Genomic DNA, 25,473 nt, shown 5'->3' on the forward strand with positions numbered 1-25,473 from the left:
AAGACGAAATTATCGCAAGACGAAGCGACTCATGGAACGAATTAATTTTGTCTTGCGAGGCACCACTGTATATGTTAATTGGATTTATATACTGCCCTCCATCAAAAGATCTCAGGGTGGTTCACAACATAAAAGCACATATAGTTAAAACAGAAACAGCAAAACAGTACCCCCCCCCCACAATCACATGTAAAAGACTGCAGAATATTAATCAGCCAAAGGCCTGATTGAAGAGGAACGTTTTTGCCGGCTAGGGGTGGGATTTGAACTCTGGTCTCCCAGGTCTTAGTCTGACACTCTAAGCACTATAACACAATGTAAAACCATTTAGCAGCAGGCTGTAGGTGGCAAATCGCAATCGTGTCATTTTGCTGAATTAAAACCCTGCGTCTGTGATCACCTCCCTAATAAAAGGCCTAATATATTTACTCCCAAGTAATCTCCCAGAAGAGGCTACAAGAGGAACTGAGTGCAATGTGATGAGAGCAGGAGGCAAATTCCATTCAGAATCCACCACCTCCCCCACCCAGTGAGATTCCTACACACAAATCAGGAGCTTTAATAAAATCAGCGACACAGGAAGGGGAAATCACTTGGTGGGGTGGGAAGAAAATATTTATCCACCTTGAGCCCAGAGAGGCAATGGCATCTCAGTTAGGAAGCTTATTCAGACAGGATTTCATGGATTAGCCAGACTTCACAAACACAAACACACCATATCAATTATTTTGGAGAGGGAGGGTTGCTGTGCTGTACAAAAGGCAGGCAGAACATTCGGGGGGGGGGGGGGAGGAGAGATGACGATGACATAGGGGGAAGGCCCCATTTTGTTAGATCTCTAGCAGGTTTAGAGCTCTTTCCTCTTCCCCCTGATTTCAGCACATGGAGACAGAGAGCCCAGTCAGAGAATTGAGGGCATGAGAGAGGGTTGCTGGCGGGTGGGGGAAAAGATAAATACTTTTAATCCTCACTCAGCTCCCTGTTGCTATGGGGAGAGAGGCACGTCTGCTCGGCTGCTGCGTGGAAAAGGACGTGACTCCTCTCCCGCCAGATGGACTTCTGCCAGCGGGGTGGGTGGGCAAGAGGGAGACTAATGGGGGTGGACAGTCCACACCGCCATTGCAGCGAGGGGTGGCATTTCAGTTCACAGGAACCCAGGCGTCCAGGGCAATGGGGCTGTCATGGGGAGGCTTCGAAGGCAGAAGGAAATGTGACATTGGATCTACAGTGAAGGTTCGTTTTCTGCGGGGATCCTCTCCCCGAGATTCAGAATGCAAGGTGTACAATCTCTCGCACACTCTTCCACGGCAGATCAGTCCGCACAAAGAGCATTCAGCACTCTGCCCTTCAGCATGAGAGGAAAAACGTATGAAGAGGTGTGTCGAAATATAAGCACAAAATTTGACTGAGTCAAGCTGCTCATAGAATCACAGAGTTGGAAGGAACCACAAAGGGTTGTCCAACCACCTGCAAAGCAGGAATCTCAACTAAGGCATCCATGATAGATGGCAATCCAACCTCTGCTTAAAGACCCCCAAGGAAGATGAGTCCACAAGTCTGAATCTCATTTCTTGTAAAGGGGGAAGCCTATAGAAGGGAAAGCTACCTGCTGTGGATCTCACAAAGAGGCTGAATAACTGAGGTCACTTTCTCCCTGCCTCTGTATCTTGTTTACCAAGAAAAGGCATTGTGTTGGGGTTGTTGTTTTTTAAGTTGGCATGGTGCACAAAGACTCCACAGGGGACCCAGTAGCAGCAAGCATTCCTACACTCTCCCCAATGGGTTCATTCCTTTGTTTCAATGAGGCTGCCTGACGGAAGAGCCACTTATCAAACACCAGCAACGCACAGCCAGAATGCAGATTTGTACAAGCAGGTTAGGAGCAGGACTTGCGAGGAACAGCATGTGCTGCCCTCTCCTCTAGAGGAGGAAGTTTATGATCTTCTCAAATATGGGGTCTCATCCCCACTCTCCCTTCCCCAGCAGTCCGGGCAAAATACGGCTAAACCCTGTTACGCTGCAATTAGTACAAAACTAGATAGAAGCCTTTTAAGGCTCTGGAAAAGGGGGCTGAATGTGGCCCTAGATAATCTCCCAGTGCTACACCCATCACCCTGTCTGATTCATACCCTCTCTTCAAGTGTTTCTGACTGGCTGGAAAAGTGTCCTTAACTCTGAGTACGACTCTCGCTTGCCTGGATGGAGGACACAAAGGTGGTGTGCATAGAAACTAGTGTATTGCACATAGGGGGAATCTGCATGTGCTACTCTGCCCACTTTTGACTCTCACCCCACCTCCCCACTGGCTCGTGGCCCTCAGGAGACAGCTCAGAACCTTGGGCTGAAAAAAAGGTTCCCTGCCCCTCCTTTAGGGGACCCAAATGCTCTTCAGGACGAGTGCAATAACAAAGCAAGCCAAACAGGGAATCCGCAGTTCTACTTGTTGACTTTGCCACAGGGAGTTTTACTGCTCTCAGGCAGAAAAGAACAACACCCAGCCTCTCTCTCACGCTTTGCATTGATCTTCAGAAGGGAAATAATTCCTTCTACCCCCACCAGCTCAAGCTAGATAGGGAGAGGCTGGGACTGGGGGGGGGGGGACATTCCAAGAGGCTCCATTGGATGGCACCAGAACAAGAAGCTGTTCCCTTCCAGAGCTCCAATGGTTTGGCATTGATGAGGACAGCAGGGAACCCCATGGCAAAGTCAAGGTCAAGCTGCAATCCTGTGCACTTATCAGAGAATATGCAATACTGAAAACAATGGGGCTTGCCTTCCAACTAAATTTATGGGCTGTGGCTCAAAAGCAGAGCACAGAAGGTGCTGGGTTCGAATCCTTACAGCATACCCAGGTGGGGCTGAGAAACAGACTGATCCTGGAGTGTTTTTGGCTGTCAGTGCAGACAATGATGAGCTAGGTGCACCAATGACCTGATTTGGCAGATCCATATGAGCATGAGATGGTGTTGGAGGGAAAGAAAAACCAGGAGGTGACCCTAAAGTTTTGGTTTGCCTCGAGGATCATTATTGAGTGTCAGCTCTTCATTTATGTGTGTTCAAGACATGCATATCACCGCAAACCTGGAAGTGGCACTTAAAGGAGCAAAAATGGCAAACTGCCTTTGCAAGTGCAATCCAAGGAGTGCTGCTGGTTTTTTAAAGGGTTTCTCAAGGGTTTCCAGAGGGCCTCTGCAGGCTTTGTCAATGGTGTTCCCAATATATGCGATTTCACTTAAACATGCAGTGCCTTGGAACGTAACCCCCACATAAATGGGGAGTTGCCTGTATTGATTTGAGGGTTGGACTATGACCCGAAAGACCCAGTTTCAAATCCCCACTCAGTCATGAAGCTCACTGGGTGACTTTCGGCCAGTCAGTCTCTCAGCCTGCCCTACGGTGGAGTCCTTCTGGCAGCATCAGTACATTCAAGCCCTTTCTTTAAAAAAAAGTTTGATGTTGCCCTTGCGTCCTGCCTGCAGGCTTCCCATAATGGGCATCTGGCTGGCTCCTGTGAGAACAGGATACTGGAACAGGTCTTTAAGCGGAGGCTTGATGGCCATGTCAGGAATGCTTTGATGGTGTTTCCTGCTTGGCAGGGGGTTGGACTGGATGGCCCTTGTGGTCTCTTCCAACTCTATGATTCTATGACTAGATGGGCCATTGGCCTGATTCAGCCAGGCTTTGCTTACGTTCATAATAAACTTATCTGCTCTGTTCTGGATTTAGAAAGAATTGCTCACCCAGAGAACTTGTTGGCATGGAAGAGAACATGCTAAACAATGCCTCCCCCACCCGGAAAAATATATATTAAAAGATACCTACAGGTATGAGGTAAATTCTGGTGAAGTCTCATTCGTATCAAGCCTCATTCCCCCCTTCTCCCAGTAGTGGCCTTTGACGGCAGTTGGCGGTTCTGTGATGTTGCAGGAAATGATCACGTTCGAGCCGGCAGTCACCTCGGGAGTGGCTGAGATTTTGGCCCCTGTGTTGTCAATATTTTGGGGAAAAGAATGAAGGTAAGAAAGAAAGTTAGGAAGACGTAGCCAAGGCGGGCTGCTTTCAGAAGAGAAAGTGGTGGTGGCAAAGGACACAGTTGCAGCATGGAGCTCAGTCACCTGTAAGCAGAGGTAAAGTGGCCTAGTTGTCACATAATGGCTTGTTTCTAGGCCTGCCCTTCCCCAAACTGCCTTCTAGAGGCATTGGACTACAACTCCCAGTGTGCTGACTGGAGCTTACATGGGAGTTGTAGTCCAAAGCATCTTGAGGACAATGGCATGTGAAAGGGCCTGGCCTAGGCTTTGCATAGCACCTAACCTTAAAGCCTCAAGTATGTGCTTGTTGGTCATATGACTGTGAAATCGTGAGCTCCAAGTGGGCTCCAGCACAAGCCTCCAGAGAGCTTAGGAGAGAGAGGCAGCTTCCCATGCTCACGGCTATTCCAGTCCAGTCCGATGCCAATGATTGCTACCAAGATTGAGAAGTTGAGCAGGTTTACATATACATCTGGCCAGTTTCCATCATTTCCTCTGGGTACAAAGTTTGCGGGTTTATTGGGGGGGAGAGTGTTAAAGAGGAATTAGGCATTCGGTACACACACTACACCCACATCCAAACATCTTGGATTCCATCAAGCAACACCCATGAAGTGAAATTGCCCCACCACGTGCTCTGCATGTGTAAAATAATTTACAAAATGGCCAGGTAGCAGTGACAGCAGCAGTCTGCTGAGATTCTTGAAGCTGGAGGTATGGCGAGGAGGCCGGTAACTTTGGTAGTAACAGAACTGCCAGCTGCCATGCTCTGGGTGCCAGAGGGAGATTCCTACTCAGTACCTTTTGAAGTGCAGTGAAATGCTGGCAAGGAGGGCAACTTACAGCAACTGGTCTGCGCCCAAGGACCATTTGTTCTCAATGCTGTTGGACATGGATCTCATGTGACAGTTTTTACATTTGCTCTTTTCCTGTGGGAATTCGCTGTAGCCAGTGAGTAAACGGTCATGCCCTATACTGGCCTGAGAAGGAACCATTTCATATGGGGAACCATTTCATATGGGGAACCATTTCATATGAGACAGGGACCCAAACCTTTGAAGAGGTAACAGTTAAACCAGGCTGCCTTGCCCCCATCTAAAACGAATCCCTGGAGCATATCCAGGCCAGTTATTGTGGCCAAGCAGAGTTTCAATTTCAAGGGAATTTTTGCAGACATACCCCCACCCTCAATAACCAGACAGATGCTTGACAAATCCCCCCACCCAGCCCTTTCTCCTCAGAGACAGGGGACTCTACAGGGCTGAAAGACACACTTGAGATTTGCCTCTCCGAAAAGAAGGATATTTCCATTCACCAAGAAACATTATTATTATTTATTTTTCCAGCCATCAATACAGCAGTGGTTTTCAAAGTTTGACATTTAGAGAATTGTTTCTTGCACTGAGTTCTGGACACCTGGCAGAGAATTCCCAGTCCACCGCAGAAGCAACTGGGGGTGGTGGTGAGAAAGATAAATATGGACCTACCGAAAAAACCTGAAGCGATTCCTGACTCCCAGTTGCAAATTGAATTCTTCCCTGCCCTAAACCATGCTGCTGATAGGATAAGTGTTGTATCCAACTCTGTCATACTCAGAGTGAACCCACTGAAATTTATGCCCCTAATTCAGGTATGTCCCTTAACTGGAGTTGTATACAACCCTAAACATATGGCACCATGTTCTCTTGGTTGGTGAATCTTGGTTGGTGCCAATAAAAATTAAAAGCAGATCCCACAAGCCTGATGCCTGCATACAGTTCACAAATGGCCCTTGGCCAGCTCTGCTGAGTGGCACCGTCAGCCCATAAGAGTTGAGTGTGTACTTTAAACCGATTCCTGAGCATCACAGGAAAAGAAAGCTTTAATATCTGTCTTTATGGATCTTCTCATTAAGGAACCCCCAATAAGCTTCCAAGAAACACAGGAAGCTGCTTTATACTTACTTAGGTTCCCCATGGTTTCAGGCAGGGGGACATTCCCTAACTGGAGATGCTGCCACTGGGGAATGAACCTGGGATTTCTTCCTGCATGCAAAGCAGATGCTCTGCCAAACAGAATTTGAAAACCACTGACAAGAGGGCAACAAGCAAGGGAGGATACTTCCTTTTGTAAAAGAATCCAAACTGAGGCATGTCAAATTCAATTTGCTTGCTCAGTGTTTCGGCCATAAAAGACAAGCCGTTTCTCTTGTTGCTGGACAATCTGGACTTTCAGCTCAGCATAGGGTGGGGGGAAGGGGAAGGAGAGAAAGGGGGAGGAGGCAAATAAGCTAAACTGGTTGTTCCACAGCACAAACAACTAGACGTGTTCCCACAGTGCTGCACAGAGACAGTGCTACAGCCATTTCAAAAACGGTTGCAATTACACCACAAGCAAAACAAGACCGTTTCAATCCAGCTCGCGACAACCAGTAACCTCTAGCAAGGTTGGAAAGCATATCAAAAGCAGGGGTGGGGGAAAAGCAAGACTGTGTGTGTATATAGATAGAGAAGCAGGAAAACAAGATGAAGAGAGGTCGGTTTGCTGGCGGCTGCCAAAAGCAGAGCCACTTTCAATTTTGCATTTCGGAAAAGGAACACCAAGGAGGACAAAGTTGGCATTCAGGGTCCAGAAGCCAGAGGGATCGGTAAGGACGGTGTGGTTCTGATGGGGAAGTTACAACCCTTTTTGAGCAGGGCTACTCGCCAGGAGTGAAGGGGAGGATGCGGGTGGGGGTAGGTCTTTTGGATTTCTACAGTTAGGGCGGGAAGGTGCAGCAGGGTTCTCGGGAAGCCATGGGACATGGGTGAAAGGGGTGGCGGGGGCATGGCAAAGCTAAGAGACACGGTTGTGTCCAAGCAAATGCCAATGGGGATTGGGGCAACTGCCACTCACGCTCAATGACAATCACGTTCGCCTGGGAACGGATCCACTTGACTTTGGGGCTCTTCGACAAGTGGTTGCGGTCGGGGTCGTTGCTGGCTCGGCACTCGTAGGTGCCCGAGTCGTTGAGCGTGAGGTTGGTGACGTAGATGGTGCTGGTGGAGTGCTGCTTGTAGGTGGCGTTGATTTTGACCCGGTCCTGCCAGGCCCCGTCCCACAGCTGGACGGCTGTCTCGTTGGGCTCGGCCCCCTCGAACCACCACTGGATCTCGGGGATGGGGCTACCGACAGCCTCGCAGTGCAGCTCCACACTGTCCTCCGTCAGCTTCTTTTGAGACAGCGGCGACTTTATGAAGCCAGCTGCGAGGCGGGGTGGGGGGGAGGAGAGGCATTAGTGCAAAGTATTATTAGTGCAAAAGAGAGAGAAAGAGAGTGGAGAGAAAGAGATCAGCAGCCTTTTAAAAATATATTAAAGAAGAACCATCATGGCAACTCACATCGGCACAGTCACTCCACAAATGGCCACTTCTATTACAGGTCGCTTAAAATACTGAGTAAGAAGAATCTTTGTCCTCCCCTCAAAAGACAGGGGTGGGCAAGTGGCTCTTGCACTCACTGTTAGTAAGTTCCATTCTTTTTCAAGCTTTGCCTGCACAAGAACTTGGGGCCTACAAGGAACTGGTGGAAAACTAAACAGGAAGCACCACAAGACTGGTTTTACACTTCTTGCTGTTTAACTTTCATCCCACCGAGACTACTGCCGCAAGTCCTGGGTATGTTGGGTCACTGTGTCCTTATCAGAAGGCTCGACAAGCTTCAGAGGCAATTACAGAGCCTTCAACAGAAAGGCCACATGCAGAACTTTGGACGTGCTCAGAAGGTGAACAAGCCAACACCACCGCAGCTCCATATGCTTTACTTATGCAGCAACACAGCAATCAGAGGCTCTCAATCCATACCCATCCCAAACTTGAAAAATGCTGGAAGATGGACTGTTTTGTTATTTATTTGCTCCCACCTTTCCTCCAAGGTACATGGCTCTCCCCCTCTCCATATTATTGTTGCAACACCCTGTAGGTTAGGCTGAAGGGCAGTGACTGGCCCCAGGTCACCAAGCTTCATGGCTGAATGTAGATGTGAATGCCAACACTGTTAGAAACTGAGATATGAAAGCTAGGAGCTAAATGGCACCTTAAACCTAGGTTGTGGGCGCAACAACGGAATGTCTAGGCACTTTTTTATAAGAAGAATACCAAGCTGAAAATGAATGAACTGCAGCTAAAATATCATCTTCATTTTTTCACATAGTCTAGTCCTTCCCCTGCCCAACCCCGTAATATTCTTAAGAGGGTCTCTTCTCTGGTCTTCAGAGAGTAGCTGGAAGTGGGGAGGCAGAAAAAGGTTCTCCTTTCCTTCCACTCTGCAGTTTTAATCTGAAATCCTAGGCGCAGTAATGCACCCAGAGCTCAGAAACTGCTTTCGCAAAATACTGAAATAAATGCGCTTTTCGACAATATTCTAATTTTCCAAGTTTCACCTGTATGCTCACCTGAACTCAGAATTACACAAAGCACCCATGGAAGCAATGGCTCCCCAATCCCCTTCCATTTTGGGGGCAATGGGATGAGCAGTTCAGGTGGGGATGCTCAGGCAGGTGTATTTTCTTTAAATTAATAATAATAATAATAGACAGTTGCTTAAGCCCTCACTTGCGAAAGACTTTCCACTTGCTTTTCAGTTCCGTCTACTGGTCTTCATTCCCTTCTGCAGAGAAGAGGGAAACAGGGGACAAGTCATTAAGAAGGAAGCTAATGGTGGGGGACATTTGAGTCACCGTGCACGTCAACTGCCACACAGTTTAGCAATTGTCGCAAGAGTGTTTGCCCTCGCAGCAAACCCAGATGGTTCCTTCCAGGCACGCCAAGAGACAAAGACAAGCCCTGCTATGTAATTATCAGAAAAGAGCACCCCTCCGACAGGGAACACGTCCTCACATGCCCCACGCTGAGGTGAACAAGCATGCCTTTGCCTCCTCCGCCAATGGTCAGTTGACCCAAATTGGGTAACTCTTGGCATGCAGCCTGGCCATAGTGACTGGGTGCCATTGTGTGGGGTTCCGATTCCCGGTGCAGCAAGCCAGTTCCCTCTGCGCTACTAGCCAACCTGATGTGCTGCGTCAGACCTCAGTGTGCTCGCTCACTCGGCTGCCCAATCGGATACAATATGCCCTCGCAAAATCTTAGCGTAAGCCAAAAATTAAAAACCCGAGCAAAAAATAAAAGTTCAGAGAATCATTTCTTTAACCAAGGCTGAATAAACCTTGCCCAAAGCAAATAGCATCAAGAGCCAGAACAATGCCAAGGCTACCCAGGGGAAGAGAACATTGAAGCATCAAGAGGGGCTAGATTTAGAATGCATATAGGGACATGTGAAGCTGCTTTATACAGAGTCAGACCTTTGGCTCACCCAGTTCAATATTGTCTCGAATGAGCAGAACTGACGCTGCAGGGGTTCAGGCAGGGGACAATACTACCTGAAGATGCTATCAGGGATTGAACCTGGAACCTTCCGCCTAAGAATGTAAAAAGAGCCAATGCCCATCTAGTCCAGCAGCCTGTTCTCACAGTGGCCTACCAGATGCCAGTGGGAACACCACAAACAGGATCTGAACATAAAAGCACTCACCCCTCCTGCAGTTTCCAGTAACTGTTTGCAAGGCGGATACCTAAAGGAGCGTCTCCACCCCCATCGTTCTGCCCGAACACTGAGGTCCAGCTCCGAGGGCCTTCTGGCGGTTCCCTCATTGCAAGAAGCCAAGTTGCAGGGAACCAGGCAGAGGGCCTTCTCGGTGGTGGCGCCTGCCCTGTGGAACGCCCTCCCATCAGATGTCAAAAAGGAAAACAACTACCAGATTTTTAGAAGACATCTGAAGGCAGCCCTGTTTAGGGAGGCTTTTAATGTTTAAGAAATTAGTGTATTTTAATGTTTCTGTTGGAACCCGCCCAGAGTGGCTAGGGAAAGCTAGCCAGATGGGTGGGGTATAAGTAATAACTTCTTCTTCTTCTTCTTCTTCTTCTTCTTCTTCTTCTTCTTCTTCTTCTTCTTCTTCTTCTTCTTCTTCTTCTTCTTCTTCTTCTTCTTCTTCATTATTATTATTATTATTATTATTATTATTATTATTATTATTATGCTGTACCGAGCTACAGTTTTTCTGAAGGAACAAAAAATAGGGAGTTCGCTTATTCTATCTGCCCCATAAATGAGGGTTCTGTAAAGAAAAAACTGCTTTGCAAAGGAAAGGGGGGTACCCCCAACACTGTGTGCACTAAATTTGCTGCCTTTGCACTCAATATAGAGCTTAGACCCTCTTGGGTCAAGGGGTATCTTGTTAAGTCAGGGACACATTAGATTTACTTGTCGCCTCTTCAAGGAGCTACAAGTGGCACACATGATTCTCTCCTGATCAGTTTTATCCTCCCGACTACCCTGAAAGGAAGGTTATACTTAAGAGACAAATAAATGGCCCAAATTCAACAAGCAGGCACCATGGAGTTGCAGGGATTCAATTGTGGATCTCTGAGCCTTAGTCCAACATTTTAACCATTACACAGTCACACTGGAAAACAACCACCTCCCATAAACTCTAGTTGTCAGACAATATGCATTTTAATTGTTTTAGCAACCAGTCAGTAAGCAAGCCTGCTCAGGGAAACTGTTGCAAAATGGGAAACCTTATTCATGGCTAGGGGTTTTAAAGGTCTGTTTTCTTAAGAAACAAAACACTTTCAGGGCCAGGAGCCCAGCTTGCACATCCATAACACGCCCCTTTAGAGAAGGTAGGGAAACCTCAAGACAGTGGTCAAATGTGGGCCTCCAGGCTCCTCTGTTTGGCCCTGGGAACTTTCCTAGGTCTCACTGGTCCTCCTTTACACACTCCTTAACTGTTTTTGCCTAGCTCAAATATGTCCTTGGAACTTGCTTGTCTGGATAGAGGGCAGTGTGTGTATTGAGAACAGCCTACTGTACCAAATGTTAAAATTTGCACACCTCTGGCTTAACATGCAATGGGCATGCCCTATGTGACCTCAACCAAACAATCAAAGGTTGCTCTTTTTTTTTTACTTCAACGTAAGGCTAGTCCTCACTCAACCCAAATAGCCTCGCTTTAAACTCTTCCCAGTACATAATATGCAAGAAAATTGAGTAATCACATCCAAGAGAACTTTAACTGGCTTTAGTCACGGGAACAACTGGTGACTTGTGTCACATCCTGTACAGTCAGGGCTGGCTATGTTGCCTGGCTTCCTACCCAAAATAACCCATGCGAGGGGCAAGGAAATTGTGGCCCTTCAGACATCACTTGACTCCAACCCTCATCATCCCCAGCCACAATGGTCAGGAACAATGAGAGTTCAGCAAGATCTGGAGGGTCACTGGCTCCCCACCCCATGTCCTGCCCTGCAAGCTTCCCAGAGATTTCTAAAGGAGCTTCTCTGCCTTCAACAGGAATGGGAAGTCCAGGTTTGAGGAGGAGAAATTGGTCCTCCAGGCCTCTCCTTGTGTATTTTTTGAATCTGTCTGCAACCTATGGAAATGCTTCTTACCTGCCTGGATGGAGGATGCAGATGTATGTCTATCCCATTATCTCTCTGGCTTTTTCCCCACCCAGCTTGGATGGAGAGACAAATGTGTCCACCAACCTGGAAACTACCCCCCTACACAGAGCTTACAAAACACAGCGGTAAAAAATTAGTGGGAAATTAGACACACAAGAATTCACACAATTTTTTAAAAAATGTTCCTAAATCCGGCCTCCAAACTGGAACAAGCAAATAAAGCGCTGCAGGCAACCCTGCAGGGCTGAACTCAGTTCATTAGGCTCTGAGTCTTGTTCACCCATCAAAACACTTAAAAAAAAAAGAAAAGGCACCAACTGCTGGCTGAGGCACCCGGGAAACAGTTTGTGCCCACAGCCAAGGAACTGCCATGCTCTGGGGGCAGAGGAGGAGAGAGAGAGATGGCCGTGACAGGATTTTTTCTGTTCCTTGCATAATATGATTAACTCAGGAAGTTGTGTGGTGGTAAATTCAGGGCAGGAACAATAAAAACCTACTTCACACACACAAAATACACAATTTATGGCTTTTTATATTTTTAAGTGGGGTAGAAATTAAGGAAACAAATAGATGACTTGGGGCAGCACATACTTCCTTCAGTCAAAGGTATATATTCAAGAAAGTTTATGGGAGGGGCACTTTGTGAAGTACATTGGGCTGTATCCAACATGAGTAGACCCACTGAAATTTAGAGGACAAGGCTTAAAATTAATGGATATACATCAGCTATGCACTTTATTTTCAATGAGTCTATTCTGAGCAGAATTTTGCTAGATCCACCCCATTACAAACAATTCCAGCTCAGTTTTAAGCCTTAACTGGTGTTCAGCTTTCAAAACCGAAGAGACTTTGGTCACAGCAAAATCAAAGCACTATGTCACGCCAGGTTTACGAAGCTTATTTAAATTTATGGAGTTGCCTTTGTTATTATAAACCACACTGGGAACAGCTTTGTAGCTGAAGGGCAGCGGAGAAATGTGTTTGATAAATAAAAGCAGTTAAAAGGTTAGAAGGGCCAGCCCTCTTGCAAAGGTCGGGCTGGCTAGAAAACCCAGCTGATGTCTCCTACTCCCAGCAAACCCCAGAATTCACATGGGAGGTGGGTTCTAAAATAGAGCACGCTACTACAAAACATATTAAAAACAAGGTACGCCCAAAATGGATCGCTAGCCAACAAGGAAAGGTGCAGCGAGTTTAGGCATGTGGGCTGGCAAGCTGATGATGGACAGACTAGCACTGCCCAATAAGGACTAGCGTGTTTTGCCTTATGCAATTGGAACAAGTCACTTTTCCAGTGAGAAGGAAGGTAAGAGGGAGAATGACGGCCAGTTATTGAGTCTCAACCTGGGACCTTCTGCATGAAAAGCAGATGTTCTACTGCTGCTCTGCCCCACTTTGAGCTATGGCCCTTTTTAACCTTAGCAGGAGCATTCACAGGTACCCTATCCTCAGGGAGCTGAACCACACAATTTTCCTCACCAACAAAAAATGTGGCATCCTGCTCCTAGTTCCTACACAGGAGTTACTGCTTGTCGGAGCAAGCTCGTTTGACTGTGGAGGTGCACAGCTTGCAGGCCAACATTAACTGGAATAGGGAAAACCTGCCAGGTTCTCAGGGAAGTAAGTCCTCGATGAGGATGGAGGAAACAGGCTGGATCAAAAGAGGAGCAAAAACGATGTCCCAAGAGAGAGGAGGACACTGCCTCCTAGCCTCCTGTCCCGCTCAGCTCTTTATATCCAGCCGTTATATACCCTGCCCCAAGGAAAAACACATGATCTGCTCATTCGCTTCAAAGTAAAGTCACCTTCAACTAAAAACAGACACTCCCCACTCTGAGCTGAGGGGAGGAGCTGAAGAACCGCAGGAGACCTCTGGCACAAATGTAGCCATCCAGTCACTGACTATGGCCAAGTGCCAGGTCCTTTCACAGATATAAAGCATGGGTTTTGACCCTCCCTTTTCTCGGACCACTCCCCCCCCCCCACAGCTACTAGGCTTCTCTGGACAAAGCAGAGCACATCCTAAGCCTCCATGCAATTTTCTGCAAGCCTGAGACTGGATGCTCATCTCATCTTTTAGGCTAGGGGTTGGGGAACTGTTTCCAGCATTAGGGGTTGCACTCTCTTCTGGGCAACCTTCCAAGGGCCACATGCCAGTAGTGGGCAGTGCAAAAAAGTGTGGAGCAGTGAGTGTCAATTCTTTCATTGGGACCATAGGCTGGTTTCTACACACACACTCACACTCGCTTTCCCAATGCTGGAGAGCAAGAGCCAAGAGTTCAAGGGCACATTCCAGCCAGGCAAATGCAGTCAGGGAGTGGTGGAAACAGGGCTGGTGAAGTCTGTAACCTATGGAGCGTTCTGATGACCAGACAGGATTGCTTGGAGGGGTGCATTTGGCCTCCAGGCTCCCTACCTTTAATTTTAGGCCATGAGGCATCCTGACTAAACTTGGCCAGGCAATTTCACTCTTTGAAGAAACCTGGCAGGTGACTTTTTAACCTCATTTCTAATTATGCCGAACCTCATACAAAGAGATGGTTTGGGGAAGAATTAATTTTTTCAACAGGGCGGAGGCTTCATGTTGCAACTAACCCAAGGCTGCAAATCTAAAACGGCAGCTCTCCCAACAAATGTAAGCAGCATTTTTTTAAAAAAGCTGTTGTTTTGCCACTCAAAACCTGCCCTCTGAACCAGCTGCCTGCCCTACAAGGAGACCATGCTAAGACAGCATGGAGATTCAGGGGCAAAAGGTACAGATCTGTCCAGATATGGGGATATTTGTGAAACAAGTGAAAAACCTGCGCTTTCTGCAAGCTGTGCAAGATGGCATTTGGAAGTACAAATTCTCTGAAAGGGACCTGAGAGATGGTGAGTGGACAAATCCAATGCATAATATCCTATAGCTGCACTTGGAAAGTGCCTAGATAGCAAGCAGTAGGACAGCTGGACCAGCTCAGATAAGCTCTTATCCAGGCAAAACCCACACAAACCTACCCCAAGAGATGCATTTAAGAAATAACTAACCATAAACATCAACCCCCCCTCCCTCCGATGTGCCCACACAAACTCTGGAAGTCACTCCCACATGTAGTGATGGTTACCAACTTGAAAAAGAGGATTACACAGATTCATGCAGTATAAGGCTATTAACAGCTACCGGCCACAATGGCTACATTCTCTCCTCCACTGTCTGAGGAAAGCCAGTTGCAGGAAATTGCAAGTGGGAAAAGCACTACTGCACTCCGGTCCAGCTTGCAGGCTTGCCAAGGTTGGCCACTGTGAGGGTAGGATTCTGGAATGGGTGTGCTTTGGCCTGATCCAGCAACCAGGCTCTTCTGATGTTCTTAGATGTATTTGGCTGATACCTCTGCAAAGCAAATCTAGACAGGAGAAGAGAGGGCACTCCCTTGTTTCCCAGGCTGCTTTAACCTCCCACAGAGAATTCCTTGAGCTTCAAAGGGTTTTTCTAAGTTAAGATAGGACACAATGGGCTGTCAAAGGTATCTAATAACAAAAACTCGTGTGTGCTTTGCAGCTTAAAGCAGGATAAGGAACCCCTGTAGCAGTCCAGAAGTTGTTGTGACTCCCAGCTCCCATAACTCCTGACTGGTTAGAGTGACAGGAGTGGGGGCTCTCACCAACTTGGACAGCTTTCAAAAAGGATTAGACAAATCCATGGAGGAGATGTTCTTCCACTGTCAAAGGCAGGAAGTGCCCCTGAATGCCACATACTGGGGATCACAGGTTAGCCATCCCTGGGTGAGGATCTGCTTCCAGATGCATTCGATGGTACTGGGGTGGATGAAACAATATAGCCCAACAGTTGTGGCATCTCTGAAGCTTGTAAGCAAGCAAAGTGTACCCGGAATTACACAGATGAAGAGAGCCGCTAAAGCGTTTGGTGTTTCACAAGACGGTTGCTCTTAGCCTCCCATTTTGTAGCTCAAGCCTGCTAGAGGTTTTCCCCCCACTAAAAGCCGGAAGGGTAACTATAAAGCTGCATCACATGATCGCTCTTGGAGCAGCTAAGCTAATGATCTGCTCAAAGATTGGTCTGATCAAACAATAATCTGTGGGCTTTTACACAAAGGTCAGCAGCTGCAGCAAGAGTTATCCCACTAAATGATTATAGTCTCAGTGTTTTTCAGGAGCCATCACCAAACTGGTGGCCCCAAGACGTCTTAGCCTGCAACGTTGGCTGAGGCTGATTTGGAGGCCACCAGGGTTTGGTGAAAGCTCCTGTAGAATAAGATAGCAGTGCAATTCAAGTAACCCGTTTGTCTGGGCCTTGAATGTGGGTAGACAAAATCATGCCTGGCTCAGCGAAAAAAATCCAGCTTCAACTGCCGATACGCAAAATGGGAAGAACAATTACCTCCCTTACAGGGTTGTTGTACAAATTATGTCCAAGTACTCTGTAACCAAGCAGGACTGTGGTTTCCACTGCTCTGGAAAATAAGCAAGGAATCCAGTCACCCGTGCCCTAAGTTTGCAAGGCCTTCTGCAACCTCACCCCACTAAGACCATACATTTGAGCCTATTTTATGCTGTGGGTTGTGTGAGCGCCCACCTTGTCTGGCATCCTGTTTCCCATAGAAACCACGTAGAAACCTTCTGCGGAGCCTGCTCTTAGGACAAAAAAGCAGTGCCCTCTCCCACTTCATGCCCCAAGGATCAAGCATTCAGAGGAAGGCTGCCTCCAAATCTAGAGGATTGCTATAGCCACTATGACAAAGAGCCACTCATACAACCATGAATATGTCAAACACTTTTCAGAAGCTACTGAAACCAGAGGTCATAATCCAATCGTACAGCACTGAACTCCATTGAGTTAATTTGTTGACAGTGTCTATCCTGAATCTATTGTCTGTTGGTTTCATGGGGGTAACCACGAGTTCTAGTTTTGAGAGAGGCAGCTAAGCATTGCTTTAAGAAGCCAAGGACAAATCTTCAACCATTTTAGTGGAGGGAGATGTGCTTAACTTGCCCTGCAGATTAGCTGCTGCACATACACAAGGAAGTTAATTATGTGTCCTGATACTGCTGTATACAACTGCAGTGGGAATGGACCACACTTGTTTCTCCTTCTGCAATAAAAAGCTACTTCTTTTAGCTTTACAACAGCAGCAACAAACCTGTAAGGTCTCTGGGTCTTGGGACTCTTAAGGCAGATCTGTTTACCACCCTGTTGTTGAAAGATGACTAGGTGAACTCCAGAGCCCATAATTTCTTCACGGACTTAGAAATGCCAGCCAGACTCACGGGGATATTCTGGGAAACCACTTGCAACAAAAGCAGCATTACTAAGGGGGCCAGGAGAAGGAGACGTAACAAGGCCGGCTTGCCAGCGTGAGGCAGGTTCTAAGCCTCTCACGGGAAAGGTCTTTAAGCGGAGAGCTAATTAAATACCAGGCTACATTTGCAAACACTTAATCTTGAGGAGCTTCATTGGGTATTAATGCTAAGCTTTAATAGGTCCTAATAAAAATTAACAAGCAACAGAATTAAAACCATACAAACGAAACCCTGTGGGGTGGTGGTCTGAATGCCAGCTGATGAACCCAAATCAGTTTTTTTTAAAAAAGTTTCAAGGATGGAACAGCCTGAGCTCAGGATGGAGACACAGATCTAGACCACCACCCCTTTCCCCATTCCTGCTGAGCCTTGAAGTACAATGCCTTCTGTCCCCACCTGCTGCTTGCAGGAGGTTGCAGCATATTTGTACTGCAGGACACCCGCCCCATACCGCCAACTGCTTCAGAGGAAGCTGAAAACAAATAGTTTTGTTCAGGGTAAAAAACAAATGGCAATTTCTAATTCAAAAACCATGCCAGTTTAGATTTGATGTAGCAGCATTAGGCAAAAGTCAGGAGCAGGGAACCTCAGGCCAGGGGCTGATCATGGCCCTCTAGGCCTGTCTTCCTGGCCCTTGGAACTCCCCATGTCACCACCTCCCTCTGTGGCCCTGCTTTGCAGCTGGCTGGAATAGGTCCTTGAACTCTGATGCCTTTCACCTGCCCAAATGGAAGATAGAGGGGTGTGTGTGTAGAAACTAGCCTAACCTTAACCCACTTCTGCCTCTGGTCCTGCCTGCTGCTGTGCTAACCACAAAGGTTGTCTAGAAGGAAAAGTGGCCCCGGGTTGAAAAAGCTTCCTCACTCCTGGACTAGGTGTTTGGATGAAGTGGTGGATGCATTTACATTCCCAGAGACAAAACCCAGATGCAAACATTCTTTCACTTGAACATGTGGCCCTCCAGATATTCTTGAACCATACTCCCATAATTCCTGATCACTGGCCATGTAGTCCAATGACCGAGCCAATCCTTCACTAGAAGATAAAACATTTTTTGCTCTTGTTTTAAAGCAGGGGTCAGCAAACTTTTTCAGCAGGGGGCCGGTCCACTGTCCCTCAGACCTTGTGGGGGGCCGGACTATATTTTGAAAAAAAGTGAACAAATTCCTATGCCCCACAAATAATCCAGAGATGCATTTTAAATAAAAGGACACATTCTATTAATGTAAAAACATGCTGATTCCCGAACCGTCCGCGGGCCAGATTTAGAAGGTGATTGGGCCGCATCCGGCCCCCGGGCCTTAGTTTGAGGACCCCTGTTTTAAAGACTGATGGTCAGTTTCCCCTTTACAACTGGTCAAGATGATGAAAACCCTCCTGTCTAGCACGTATGCTGTTAGCAATTTGTTTTATTTTACTATTTAGAAATAAGAAGAGGGGGAAATCCTGAACAAACAGGGAGGAGAAAGGAAGAGGAACAGGCTCAGCTGTGCGTTTGCATTAAAAATAGAAAACCTTAATTATAGAGCTTTGCTTTAAAAGGGGTGTTTCAATCAATGAACAATCTCACATCCCCAGAAAAGAAGGGCAGGGGTGAGAAACCAGTTAATCTGCAAAGCAGCAAAGAGTTTCACTAAAGAAAATAATATTGTTCTCAATCCTTCCTCCAGATCTAGATTTTGGGAGGATGGGGAAACAAAAAATTTTTTTGTCAATGAACAAAGGGTATGATCCTGGGAATGGTCCTTTTCTCAATCCCAGTAGGATTAAGACACCCACACACAGCTATACTTGGGCATAACTCAACCCAACCTTAGAACTGATAAGGGTTTTTAAGTCAATGTACCATAAAGCCTCTTTCCTACCCTGCCCCAGCTTTTTCATCCCCCTCACAGCTGAAAGCCCACAATAAAATCCAATCTCAGACTTCAGGGCAATGAGGAGGGGCATGCCAAGGATCCCATTTGGCATCACCATCCTCCTTAATATGGGAACCATTTCCTCCCATCCCTCCTTGTGAAGAGAAACTCGTCTTCCCACAACCCAGCAGGCATGTCCTGGTAATCCCCCACTGTAGATAGGACACAGAATCCACACAAGTTATTGAAAGAAAATGGGCCCCCACAAATCAAGCAGCTTACTCCCAGTGATGTGGGAGGAAGTACTTCATTTTAGCCATAAAGAATTCTCCTTCCTAATGGATTCCAACTGCAAATACAAAGGTGTTTCTTTTTAAACTTTGTTTACTGAATTAAGAGTAAAATGAACACAATCAATTAGATTGCTCTCTAGGTCCGGTGCTGCTGATATGGCACCTGTGGGACACCCTTGCTTTAAAGTTGTTTTTATGCTATATTTTAGACTGCTTCCCACCCTGGGACCTCCTTATGAGCATTAAAACTAGTAATACAGCTAGCAGCCCCTGCTTTAGGGCACCAGAAAATTTCCCGGTGCATTTTTACTCCCAGGAAGTTACATGCTTCTACCTGTTCCCACGCTTACAAGCAGTGAAGTAGGACGGGCAGCCCAAAAAGTCACCTTATATAGGCATCTTACTGCACTGCATGAAGAATGAGTTGGGGGAACATTTGGCAATTCCATACACACATACTCTGTATTCCTTCTTCCAAAAGAGAAGCCCACTCCTATCTCTCTTCTGCAAGGGGGAGGTCAGCCCCAATTAAGAAATGAATTATATATTGTTCAGCTATTGCTCATTACAGGGATGATAATGGAAGCTCCTCCAAGGATGCCTGGTTCTCTTGCAGATGTCCCTGTGTTTCCCCCCTCTCTGGGTATAGGCTCCCAGAGTTAGCCATACTCAGGGCAGACCCACTGAAATTAATGGACCTACCTAACTTAGTGATACATAAGGAACAGGGAATAAGAGTAGAAGTCTGAGATGGCTTTTCCTGCTAACAACGGACTGATCGCTTTGGTTTTCTTTAAAAGATTTATCCTCTCCAAAGGCACCTGTAACAAGGGTTTAGAATTAAAGACAGGAGATCCAACTGTAAATGCTGAAGCCAGTTCACAGCTTTACCATTATTGAGTCAGGGGAGAGAGAAAGAGAGAGATATATAAAAGAGGCATCTGAGCATCAATGGCATAGTTTAAAAACAACACATACATCCCTTCAGGCACACCTAGAATACAACTTTGTGCCACACTTAGAGGGAACCTCAGGCCCAGGTGCTGAATGTGGCTCCAGGTGTGCTCCTTGGGATTCTCCACAGAACATGCCCTGCTCCATGTCTCCTTTTCATTTCACCTGTTGCTTTTAGTAATACTTTTTTAAAAAAAGCTTGCAATTTTTTATTACTGTAAAATCACTTGAGCCTGCAACATGAAAGGGCAGCCTTCCCCAACCTTGCATCTCTCAACAACTCCCATGAGCCCTGACCACTGGGCACACTGGCAGAAGAGCAATCACCTAAGATTTGGATAGGCCCATCTAGACATGGGTTTTGCCATTTCGATGGGATCTAGGTCCAAGAGATCTAGGCCCACCTGTGATGCAGCTGTGAAATTGCATTCTCAACAGCTAGTGGCCTCCAAAAGGAGAGAGCAAGCAAAGTTGAGGTCCCACCCCAACAGGACCCAAGGGCACCCATATACTCTGTTTCAGGTAAGTGAACAGCTGCATGATAGAACAGCAGCTATGATAGAAAAAGTACGGTAGTGTGGGGTACAGAAGAAGAGTAATACAGAGCAACATCAACTTTGCCACTTGTGCACCTCATCCTGAGGTTGGCCTGCCCCTCCTTCACCAAACAAGGATTACACCCCTGTACACAGATACTGTACACCATCACTCCAGTGAGTCTTCGCAATATAAAAGGCTACCCTCCACCTCATACATCATAGTAACATGCCATCAATTAGTTAAGAATATCGGGTTGTTGCCAGTGAATCCATCCTGCCTGCGCAAAGACATAGTGTAACATAACCCAGATGTAGATTGCACACAGCTAAGGGCAGAGACCTGAACTGCTTTCAGAGGTGAGACAGGTGGTGGGGAGAACAGGAACAGGATTTTTCATAAAATTCATACTCTTTGTTCTGACCACTTTCTGCCTACCACTGGCGTGTGGCCCTTGAAAGACTGTCCAGAAAGGAATGCAGCCCTTAGGCTGAAATAGTTGCCCCAATTTACTTGAAACACAGGCAAAATGCCCCCCAACTTCTGTAGATGCTTGCTGGTTTCCAGCATTAACATTTTCTTTTTATTTCTCCCTGCTGCAAATTTCTGCGTGGTTTGCAGCAGATACAAAAATACATAACAGACCAAAAACAAAACCAGTAACTACTCTGAGGAGAAGTGCACTTGGATACAGCCCCAAGTAAACATGAGCAGGGTCTTGCCTATGTGACCCCACATTATCACCAACATCATCATTTATTACATTTGTATACCATCCCTTGCCCATAGATCCCCAATGGGCGGCTCACAATATAGAAATCCGATGTTGTTGTTGTTTAGTCGTTTAGTCGTGTCCGACTCTTCGTGACCCCATGGACCATAGCACGCCAGGCACTCCGATACAAAATATCGATAATATCGATACATTTCCGATACAGAAATCCGATACAAAAGTGCAAAAACACAGGGCGCTAAGTGTGCGGGAGAAAAGATGAGGGGGGTTGTCGCTTAAGCAAGAGAGACCCCAAATTGCGTAGGGTGGGGTAAATTCTTAGTCGGGAGTAGGCCATCCCATCGCCAACCCATGCCCACTGGAAATACTGTAAAATGGGAGACCCAGCTAGTCGTGCCTTTGTTGATTTCCCCGGGCCGACTCCGAGTGCTGGTGGGGTGGGAGAGGCTGGATTCGGATCTAGGTCCACGCGAAATCGGGTGCGCGCCCGCGCGCCCACGTGACTCCAAACATCGATGTGGGGGAGGGGTTGGGGTTTAGCACTCCCCTCCCCCTCCCGACCCAAGATTTACACAAAAGAATTAAGGCCCACCGCCCTCAGAGATTAAACGGGGGGCTAGCCCTTCTCTGAGAGAAGGGCTGGGGATGAGGACCCCACCCCCACCCCCACAAAACCCCACACCCCACTTGAGCCCCGCACGGTCACCTTGCGAACCCTGCCCAGCAGATCTTCGGGTGGAGTGCGGTATAGAAATGTAATTAATTAAGTAATAATAATAATAATAATAATAATAACAGGAATGAGCGCCCACCCACCCAGACAGAAGCTGAAGGGGGAGGGAGAGGTCACGCACGTGGGCCCCAAATTGAAAGTGGGGGCAGCCCGAGCTTTTCTCAAAAGAGTAATCCCCACCCGCTGAGACGAATGGGAACCGCGCAAATGAGTCTACTCTGAGGAGGGCTGGGTTCGGATTGCAGCCACACACACGTGTGTGTTTCCCACGTGACCCCATCAGGTTTGGGTTTGCACCCCTTCCCCTCATATAGGCCTAAGCTTTACTCGAGACCCCGTTGCCGTCGAGAGTGACGGCCCCCGCCGCCAGTGGGTCTACTCTTGAGGAGAGACTCTAGCCCCTCAGGCGACGGTCGACGTCTTTTCCCCTCACAACACCCCCCCAACCCCGCCGCGCTCCGCTTCCTCACCTGCCCCGAAGGCGCCCCCGACGGCGCACAGCAGCGCGCCCGACACCAGCACCGCAGCAACCCAGGCGCCCATGGCCGCTTTTCCTCTCTTGGCGGCCCCGCTGATTCCCGCCCCGCTTTATGCCCTCGGTTTCCTCCTCAGCTCGCCTGAGGGGAGCGAGAGCCCTCGAAGGAGAGGGCCGGCGGGAGTGGGCGGGAGAGAGCGGCGGCCGCAGCCAACCAAAGGAAGCGCGCGGGGTCTGCGAGGCCGCCGATTGGGCGGAGGGAAGGAGGGAGGCCCAATGAGAGCCGGCGGGGTGGAGCCGAGAGCGGCGGTTGGAAGGCTCGAGGGGGGAGGAGAGGCGTCGAAGGACGTGCGCGGCGAAGCAAGGAAGGCGGGGCTCGAGAGACGGAGAGGGGGCGGGGCGCTTCGATGGACTGGTGTGGCAGCCAATAGAAATAGTGAAGGCAAGCCTTGAGGGGGAAGGGGCCGCCTGCTTTGGTTGGGCGACTCCTCTCGCCTGAGGGGCGCTGGGGTTTGTCACGTACGCAGAGCAAAGGGGGAGCAGCAGCTTCGACCAATCGAGGCCCCATTCTCACGGGTGCCGTCCAATGAGAACGCGAAGTATCCAAACGGACACGTGTCCGGACCAATCACAGTCCAGGTTGTCCCGTTGTCTCCGCTCCAGCGCCCGTACGTCTGACGTCATAGTCAACCTCAACGGGTGCCGGGGAAGGACAACAGGCCGAGAGAGGCGATGTTCGTGCAACTCGAGGCAGCTGCTTGGAAATTTGCTTTTTTCACCGATAAAATGCAAAATCCCGAGAGAATAAAGTGGGGGCGGGGGAATGAAGATGGAGATCAGCCTGAAAAGGGCTTTAAAATTAGTTTGCCCTTTTAATGGACTTGATGATCCAATAAAGCCTCCATGTATAGGGGCAGTCCACCTCTGCACGCCAATGACAAAGGGACACTCCCACCTCCTAAAGCAGATCCCCCCCCCCAACTGCCTACCCATCCGGATGTTACTACTTGCCAGATGGGGGAGTTGTGTAGCCCAAACTCTGGAGAACCAGTTTGGGACAGAAAGCAGCTCCAGTGCTTTCAAATGCATTGTTCGCTTTCCAGAAATCTCAAAAAGTATCTTAGGCCCCATCTACACCATATTGTTAAAAGGAGTATCACAGCAATGGCTCCCTCCCCTCTCCACACAAGCAACCTGCGAAGTGTATTTTGTTCAGGCAATGTGAATTGTTAAGTCAGTCACTACAGTATTCCTCTCAGCTCATCTGGGAATGACGCTTGTGAACCTACACACATGGGGTCTGAACTGGTGCTGGGTGACCAGGAACAAAAACAGTTGTGGGTGCAGCGTGAAAGTGTTGACCCAGTTTGCAGTAGCCGTGGAAAAAGGCAAATTCTATGCTAGGGATTACTAGGAAAGGAATTCAAAACAAAACTGCAGATATCAAGAATGGCATCATAGAAATCTTTGGTGCAATCGCATTTGGAATAGAGCATGCAGTTCTGGTTCTAGCCTCACCTCAATGTATTCCTTTTGAGGAACTGAAAATAAAAGTTTTTCCTCCTCCTGTAATGCTAGAACTCCTCCTGTAATGCTAGAACTTATGGACGTCTGATTCAGGACATGTAAATGGAAGGACTTCTTCATGCAGTGCATTTTTAACACACAGCATTTTCCCTCCTCCCATGTCAGGTAGTGGTGGCCACCAAATTAGGTAAAGGGACCCGTTAGGCCCAGTCGCAGACATCTCTGGGGTTGCGGCACTCATCTCGCTCAATAGGCCGAGGGAACCAACGTTTGTCCACAGACAGCTTCTGGGTCATGTGGCCAGCATGACTAACTGCTACTGGCGAATCAGAGCAGCGCACAGAAACATTGTTTACCTTCCGCCGGAGCAGTACTTATTTATTTACTTGCACTTTGACGTGCTTTTGAACTGCTAGGTTGGCAGGAGCAGGGACCGAGCAACGGGAGCTGACCCCGTCGCAGGGATTCGAACCGCCGACCTTCTGATTGGCAAGCCCGCGTGACCACCAAATTAGGTGGCTGTAAAAGAGGATCAGACAAATTCATGGAGGAACACTCAACACAGGCAATCCAGAGGAAATTGCCTGTCTGGCCTCTGCCTGAGGAGCCCACCACTCCTCTAGGTCAGCAGTGGGGAACCAGTGCCCCTCTAGATGATATTGGACTACAACTCTCAATGGCCATGCCCCTGCAGGCACAGAACATACCTAACATTTCCCGTTACATGCATGCTGCTGAGAGGGGGCTTACCCACCTGTAATGGCCTTTTCGTTAAGGAACCCTGAGCCTGAAAGCTATAAATCAGGCCAGGCTCTCAACAAACCAGAGAACCGGCATGGACAAGCAGTGACAAGAGAATGGGACTAGGGCTGGGGAGACCCCAAGTTCAAATCCCCTCTGCTATGCAGACAATGAAGCTCACCAGGTGACCTTAGAGACCACGTCTCTTAATCTCATGGTGGCAGGCTCAAACCCCACGTTGGGTGAAAGATTCCTGCATTGCAGGAGGTTGGACTAGATGACCCGTGTGGTCCCTCCCAACTCTACAATTCTATGAATCTAAGTCACAGTATCTCGGTGCAACCACCCCCGGCAGGGCTGTTGTTGAGGGTCAAAAGGAGCTCCCCAGGTGAAAATGGGCAGACTAATGTAATAAATAAAATAAAAATAAACAGGTAGAGTGGGTGATTGTGCCCCCTCTTTACACCAGAGTAAAAACCCAGGCTGCGCTGTGGCAACGCTGCTGTCCAATACCACAGTTCCTTTCAAAGTCCATTTTATTAAATAGTTTCAAAAAACTAGGAGAAAAAACAAACAAACTAAAAAAGAAATCGCCCACACCTTGATGCTTAAAAAAAATACGCCCCTACCCCGCTTTCCCTGATTCCCTGAAACCATCATTTTCAAATTTTCATTTTGCTTTTTGCAGAAGGACTTGCCACCCTTTCCCAGAAAGTCCCTCTGTAGGTTTTTGAAACTGCACAGCCACCAAGCAAACTCCAAGAAAGGCCGGGTTGGGGGTGCGCACGAAGGTGGGTGGGAAAATATCACCTAG

The 25,473-nt window shown here is 47.9% G+C and overlaps 1 protein-coding gene across 2 annotated transcripts in view; it reads right to left on the reverse strand.

Annotated features, from left to right (window-relative positions):
- The window catches only part of BSG (basigin (Ok blood group)), a 34,492-nt gene extending 11,919 nt beyond the window's left edge, over window positions 1-22,573 (reverse strand). Inside the window, exons 1-3 of one of the 2 annotated variants that reach the window (XM_060275335.1) lie at window positions 22,387-22,573; window positions 6,906-7,253; window positions 3,823-3,982 (exon numbers count right to left, since the gene is read on the reverse strand). In XM_060275335.1, coding sequence (XP_060131318.1) covers window positions 3,823-3,982; window positions 6,906-7,253; window positions 22,387-22,459 — 581 coding nt within the window. In that variant the 5' untranslated portion in view covers window positions 22,460-22,573. The remainder of the gene's footprint in view (window positions 1-3,822; window positions 3,983-6,905; window positions 7,254-22,386) is intronic. The other variant, XM_035118561.2, reaches the window with a different exon arrangement.
- Window positions 22,574-25,473: the final 2,900 nt, after the last annotated feature.

Source organism: Zootoca vivipara, chromosome 6, assembly GCF_963506605.1.
Source record: "Zootoca vivipara chromosome 6, rZooViv1.1, whole genome shotgun sequence".
NCBI classification, from domain to species: domain Eukaryota; kingdom Metazoa; phylum Chordata; class Lepidosauria; order Squamata; family Lacertidae; genus Zootoca; species Zootoca vivipara.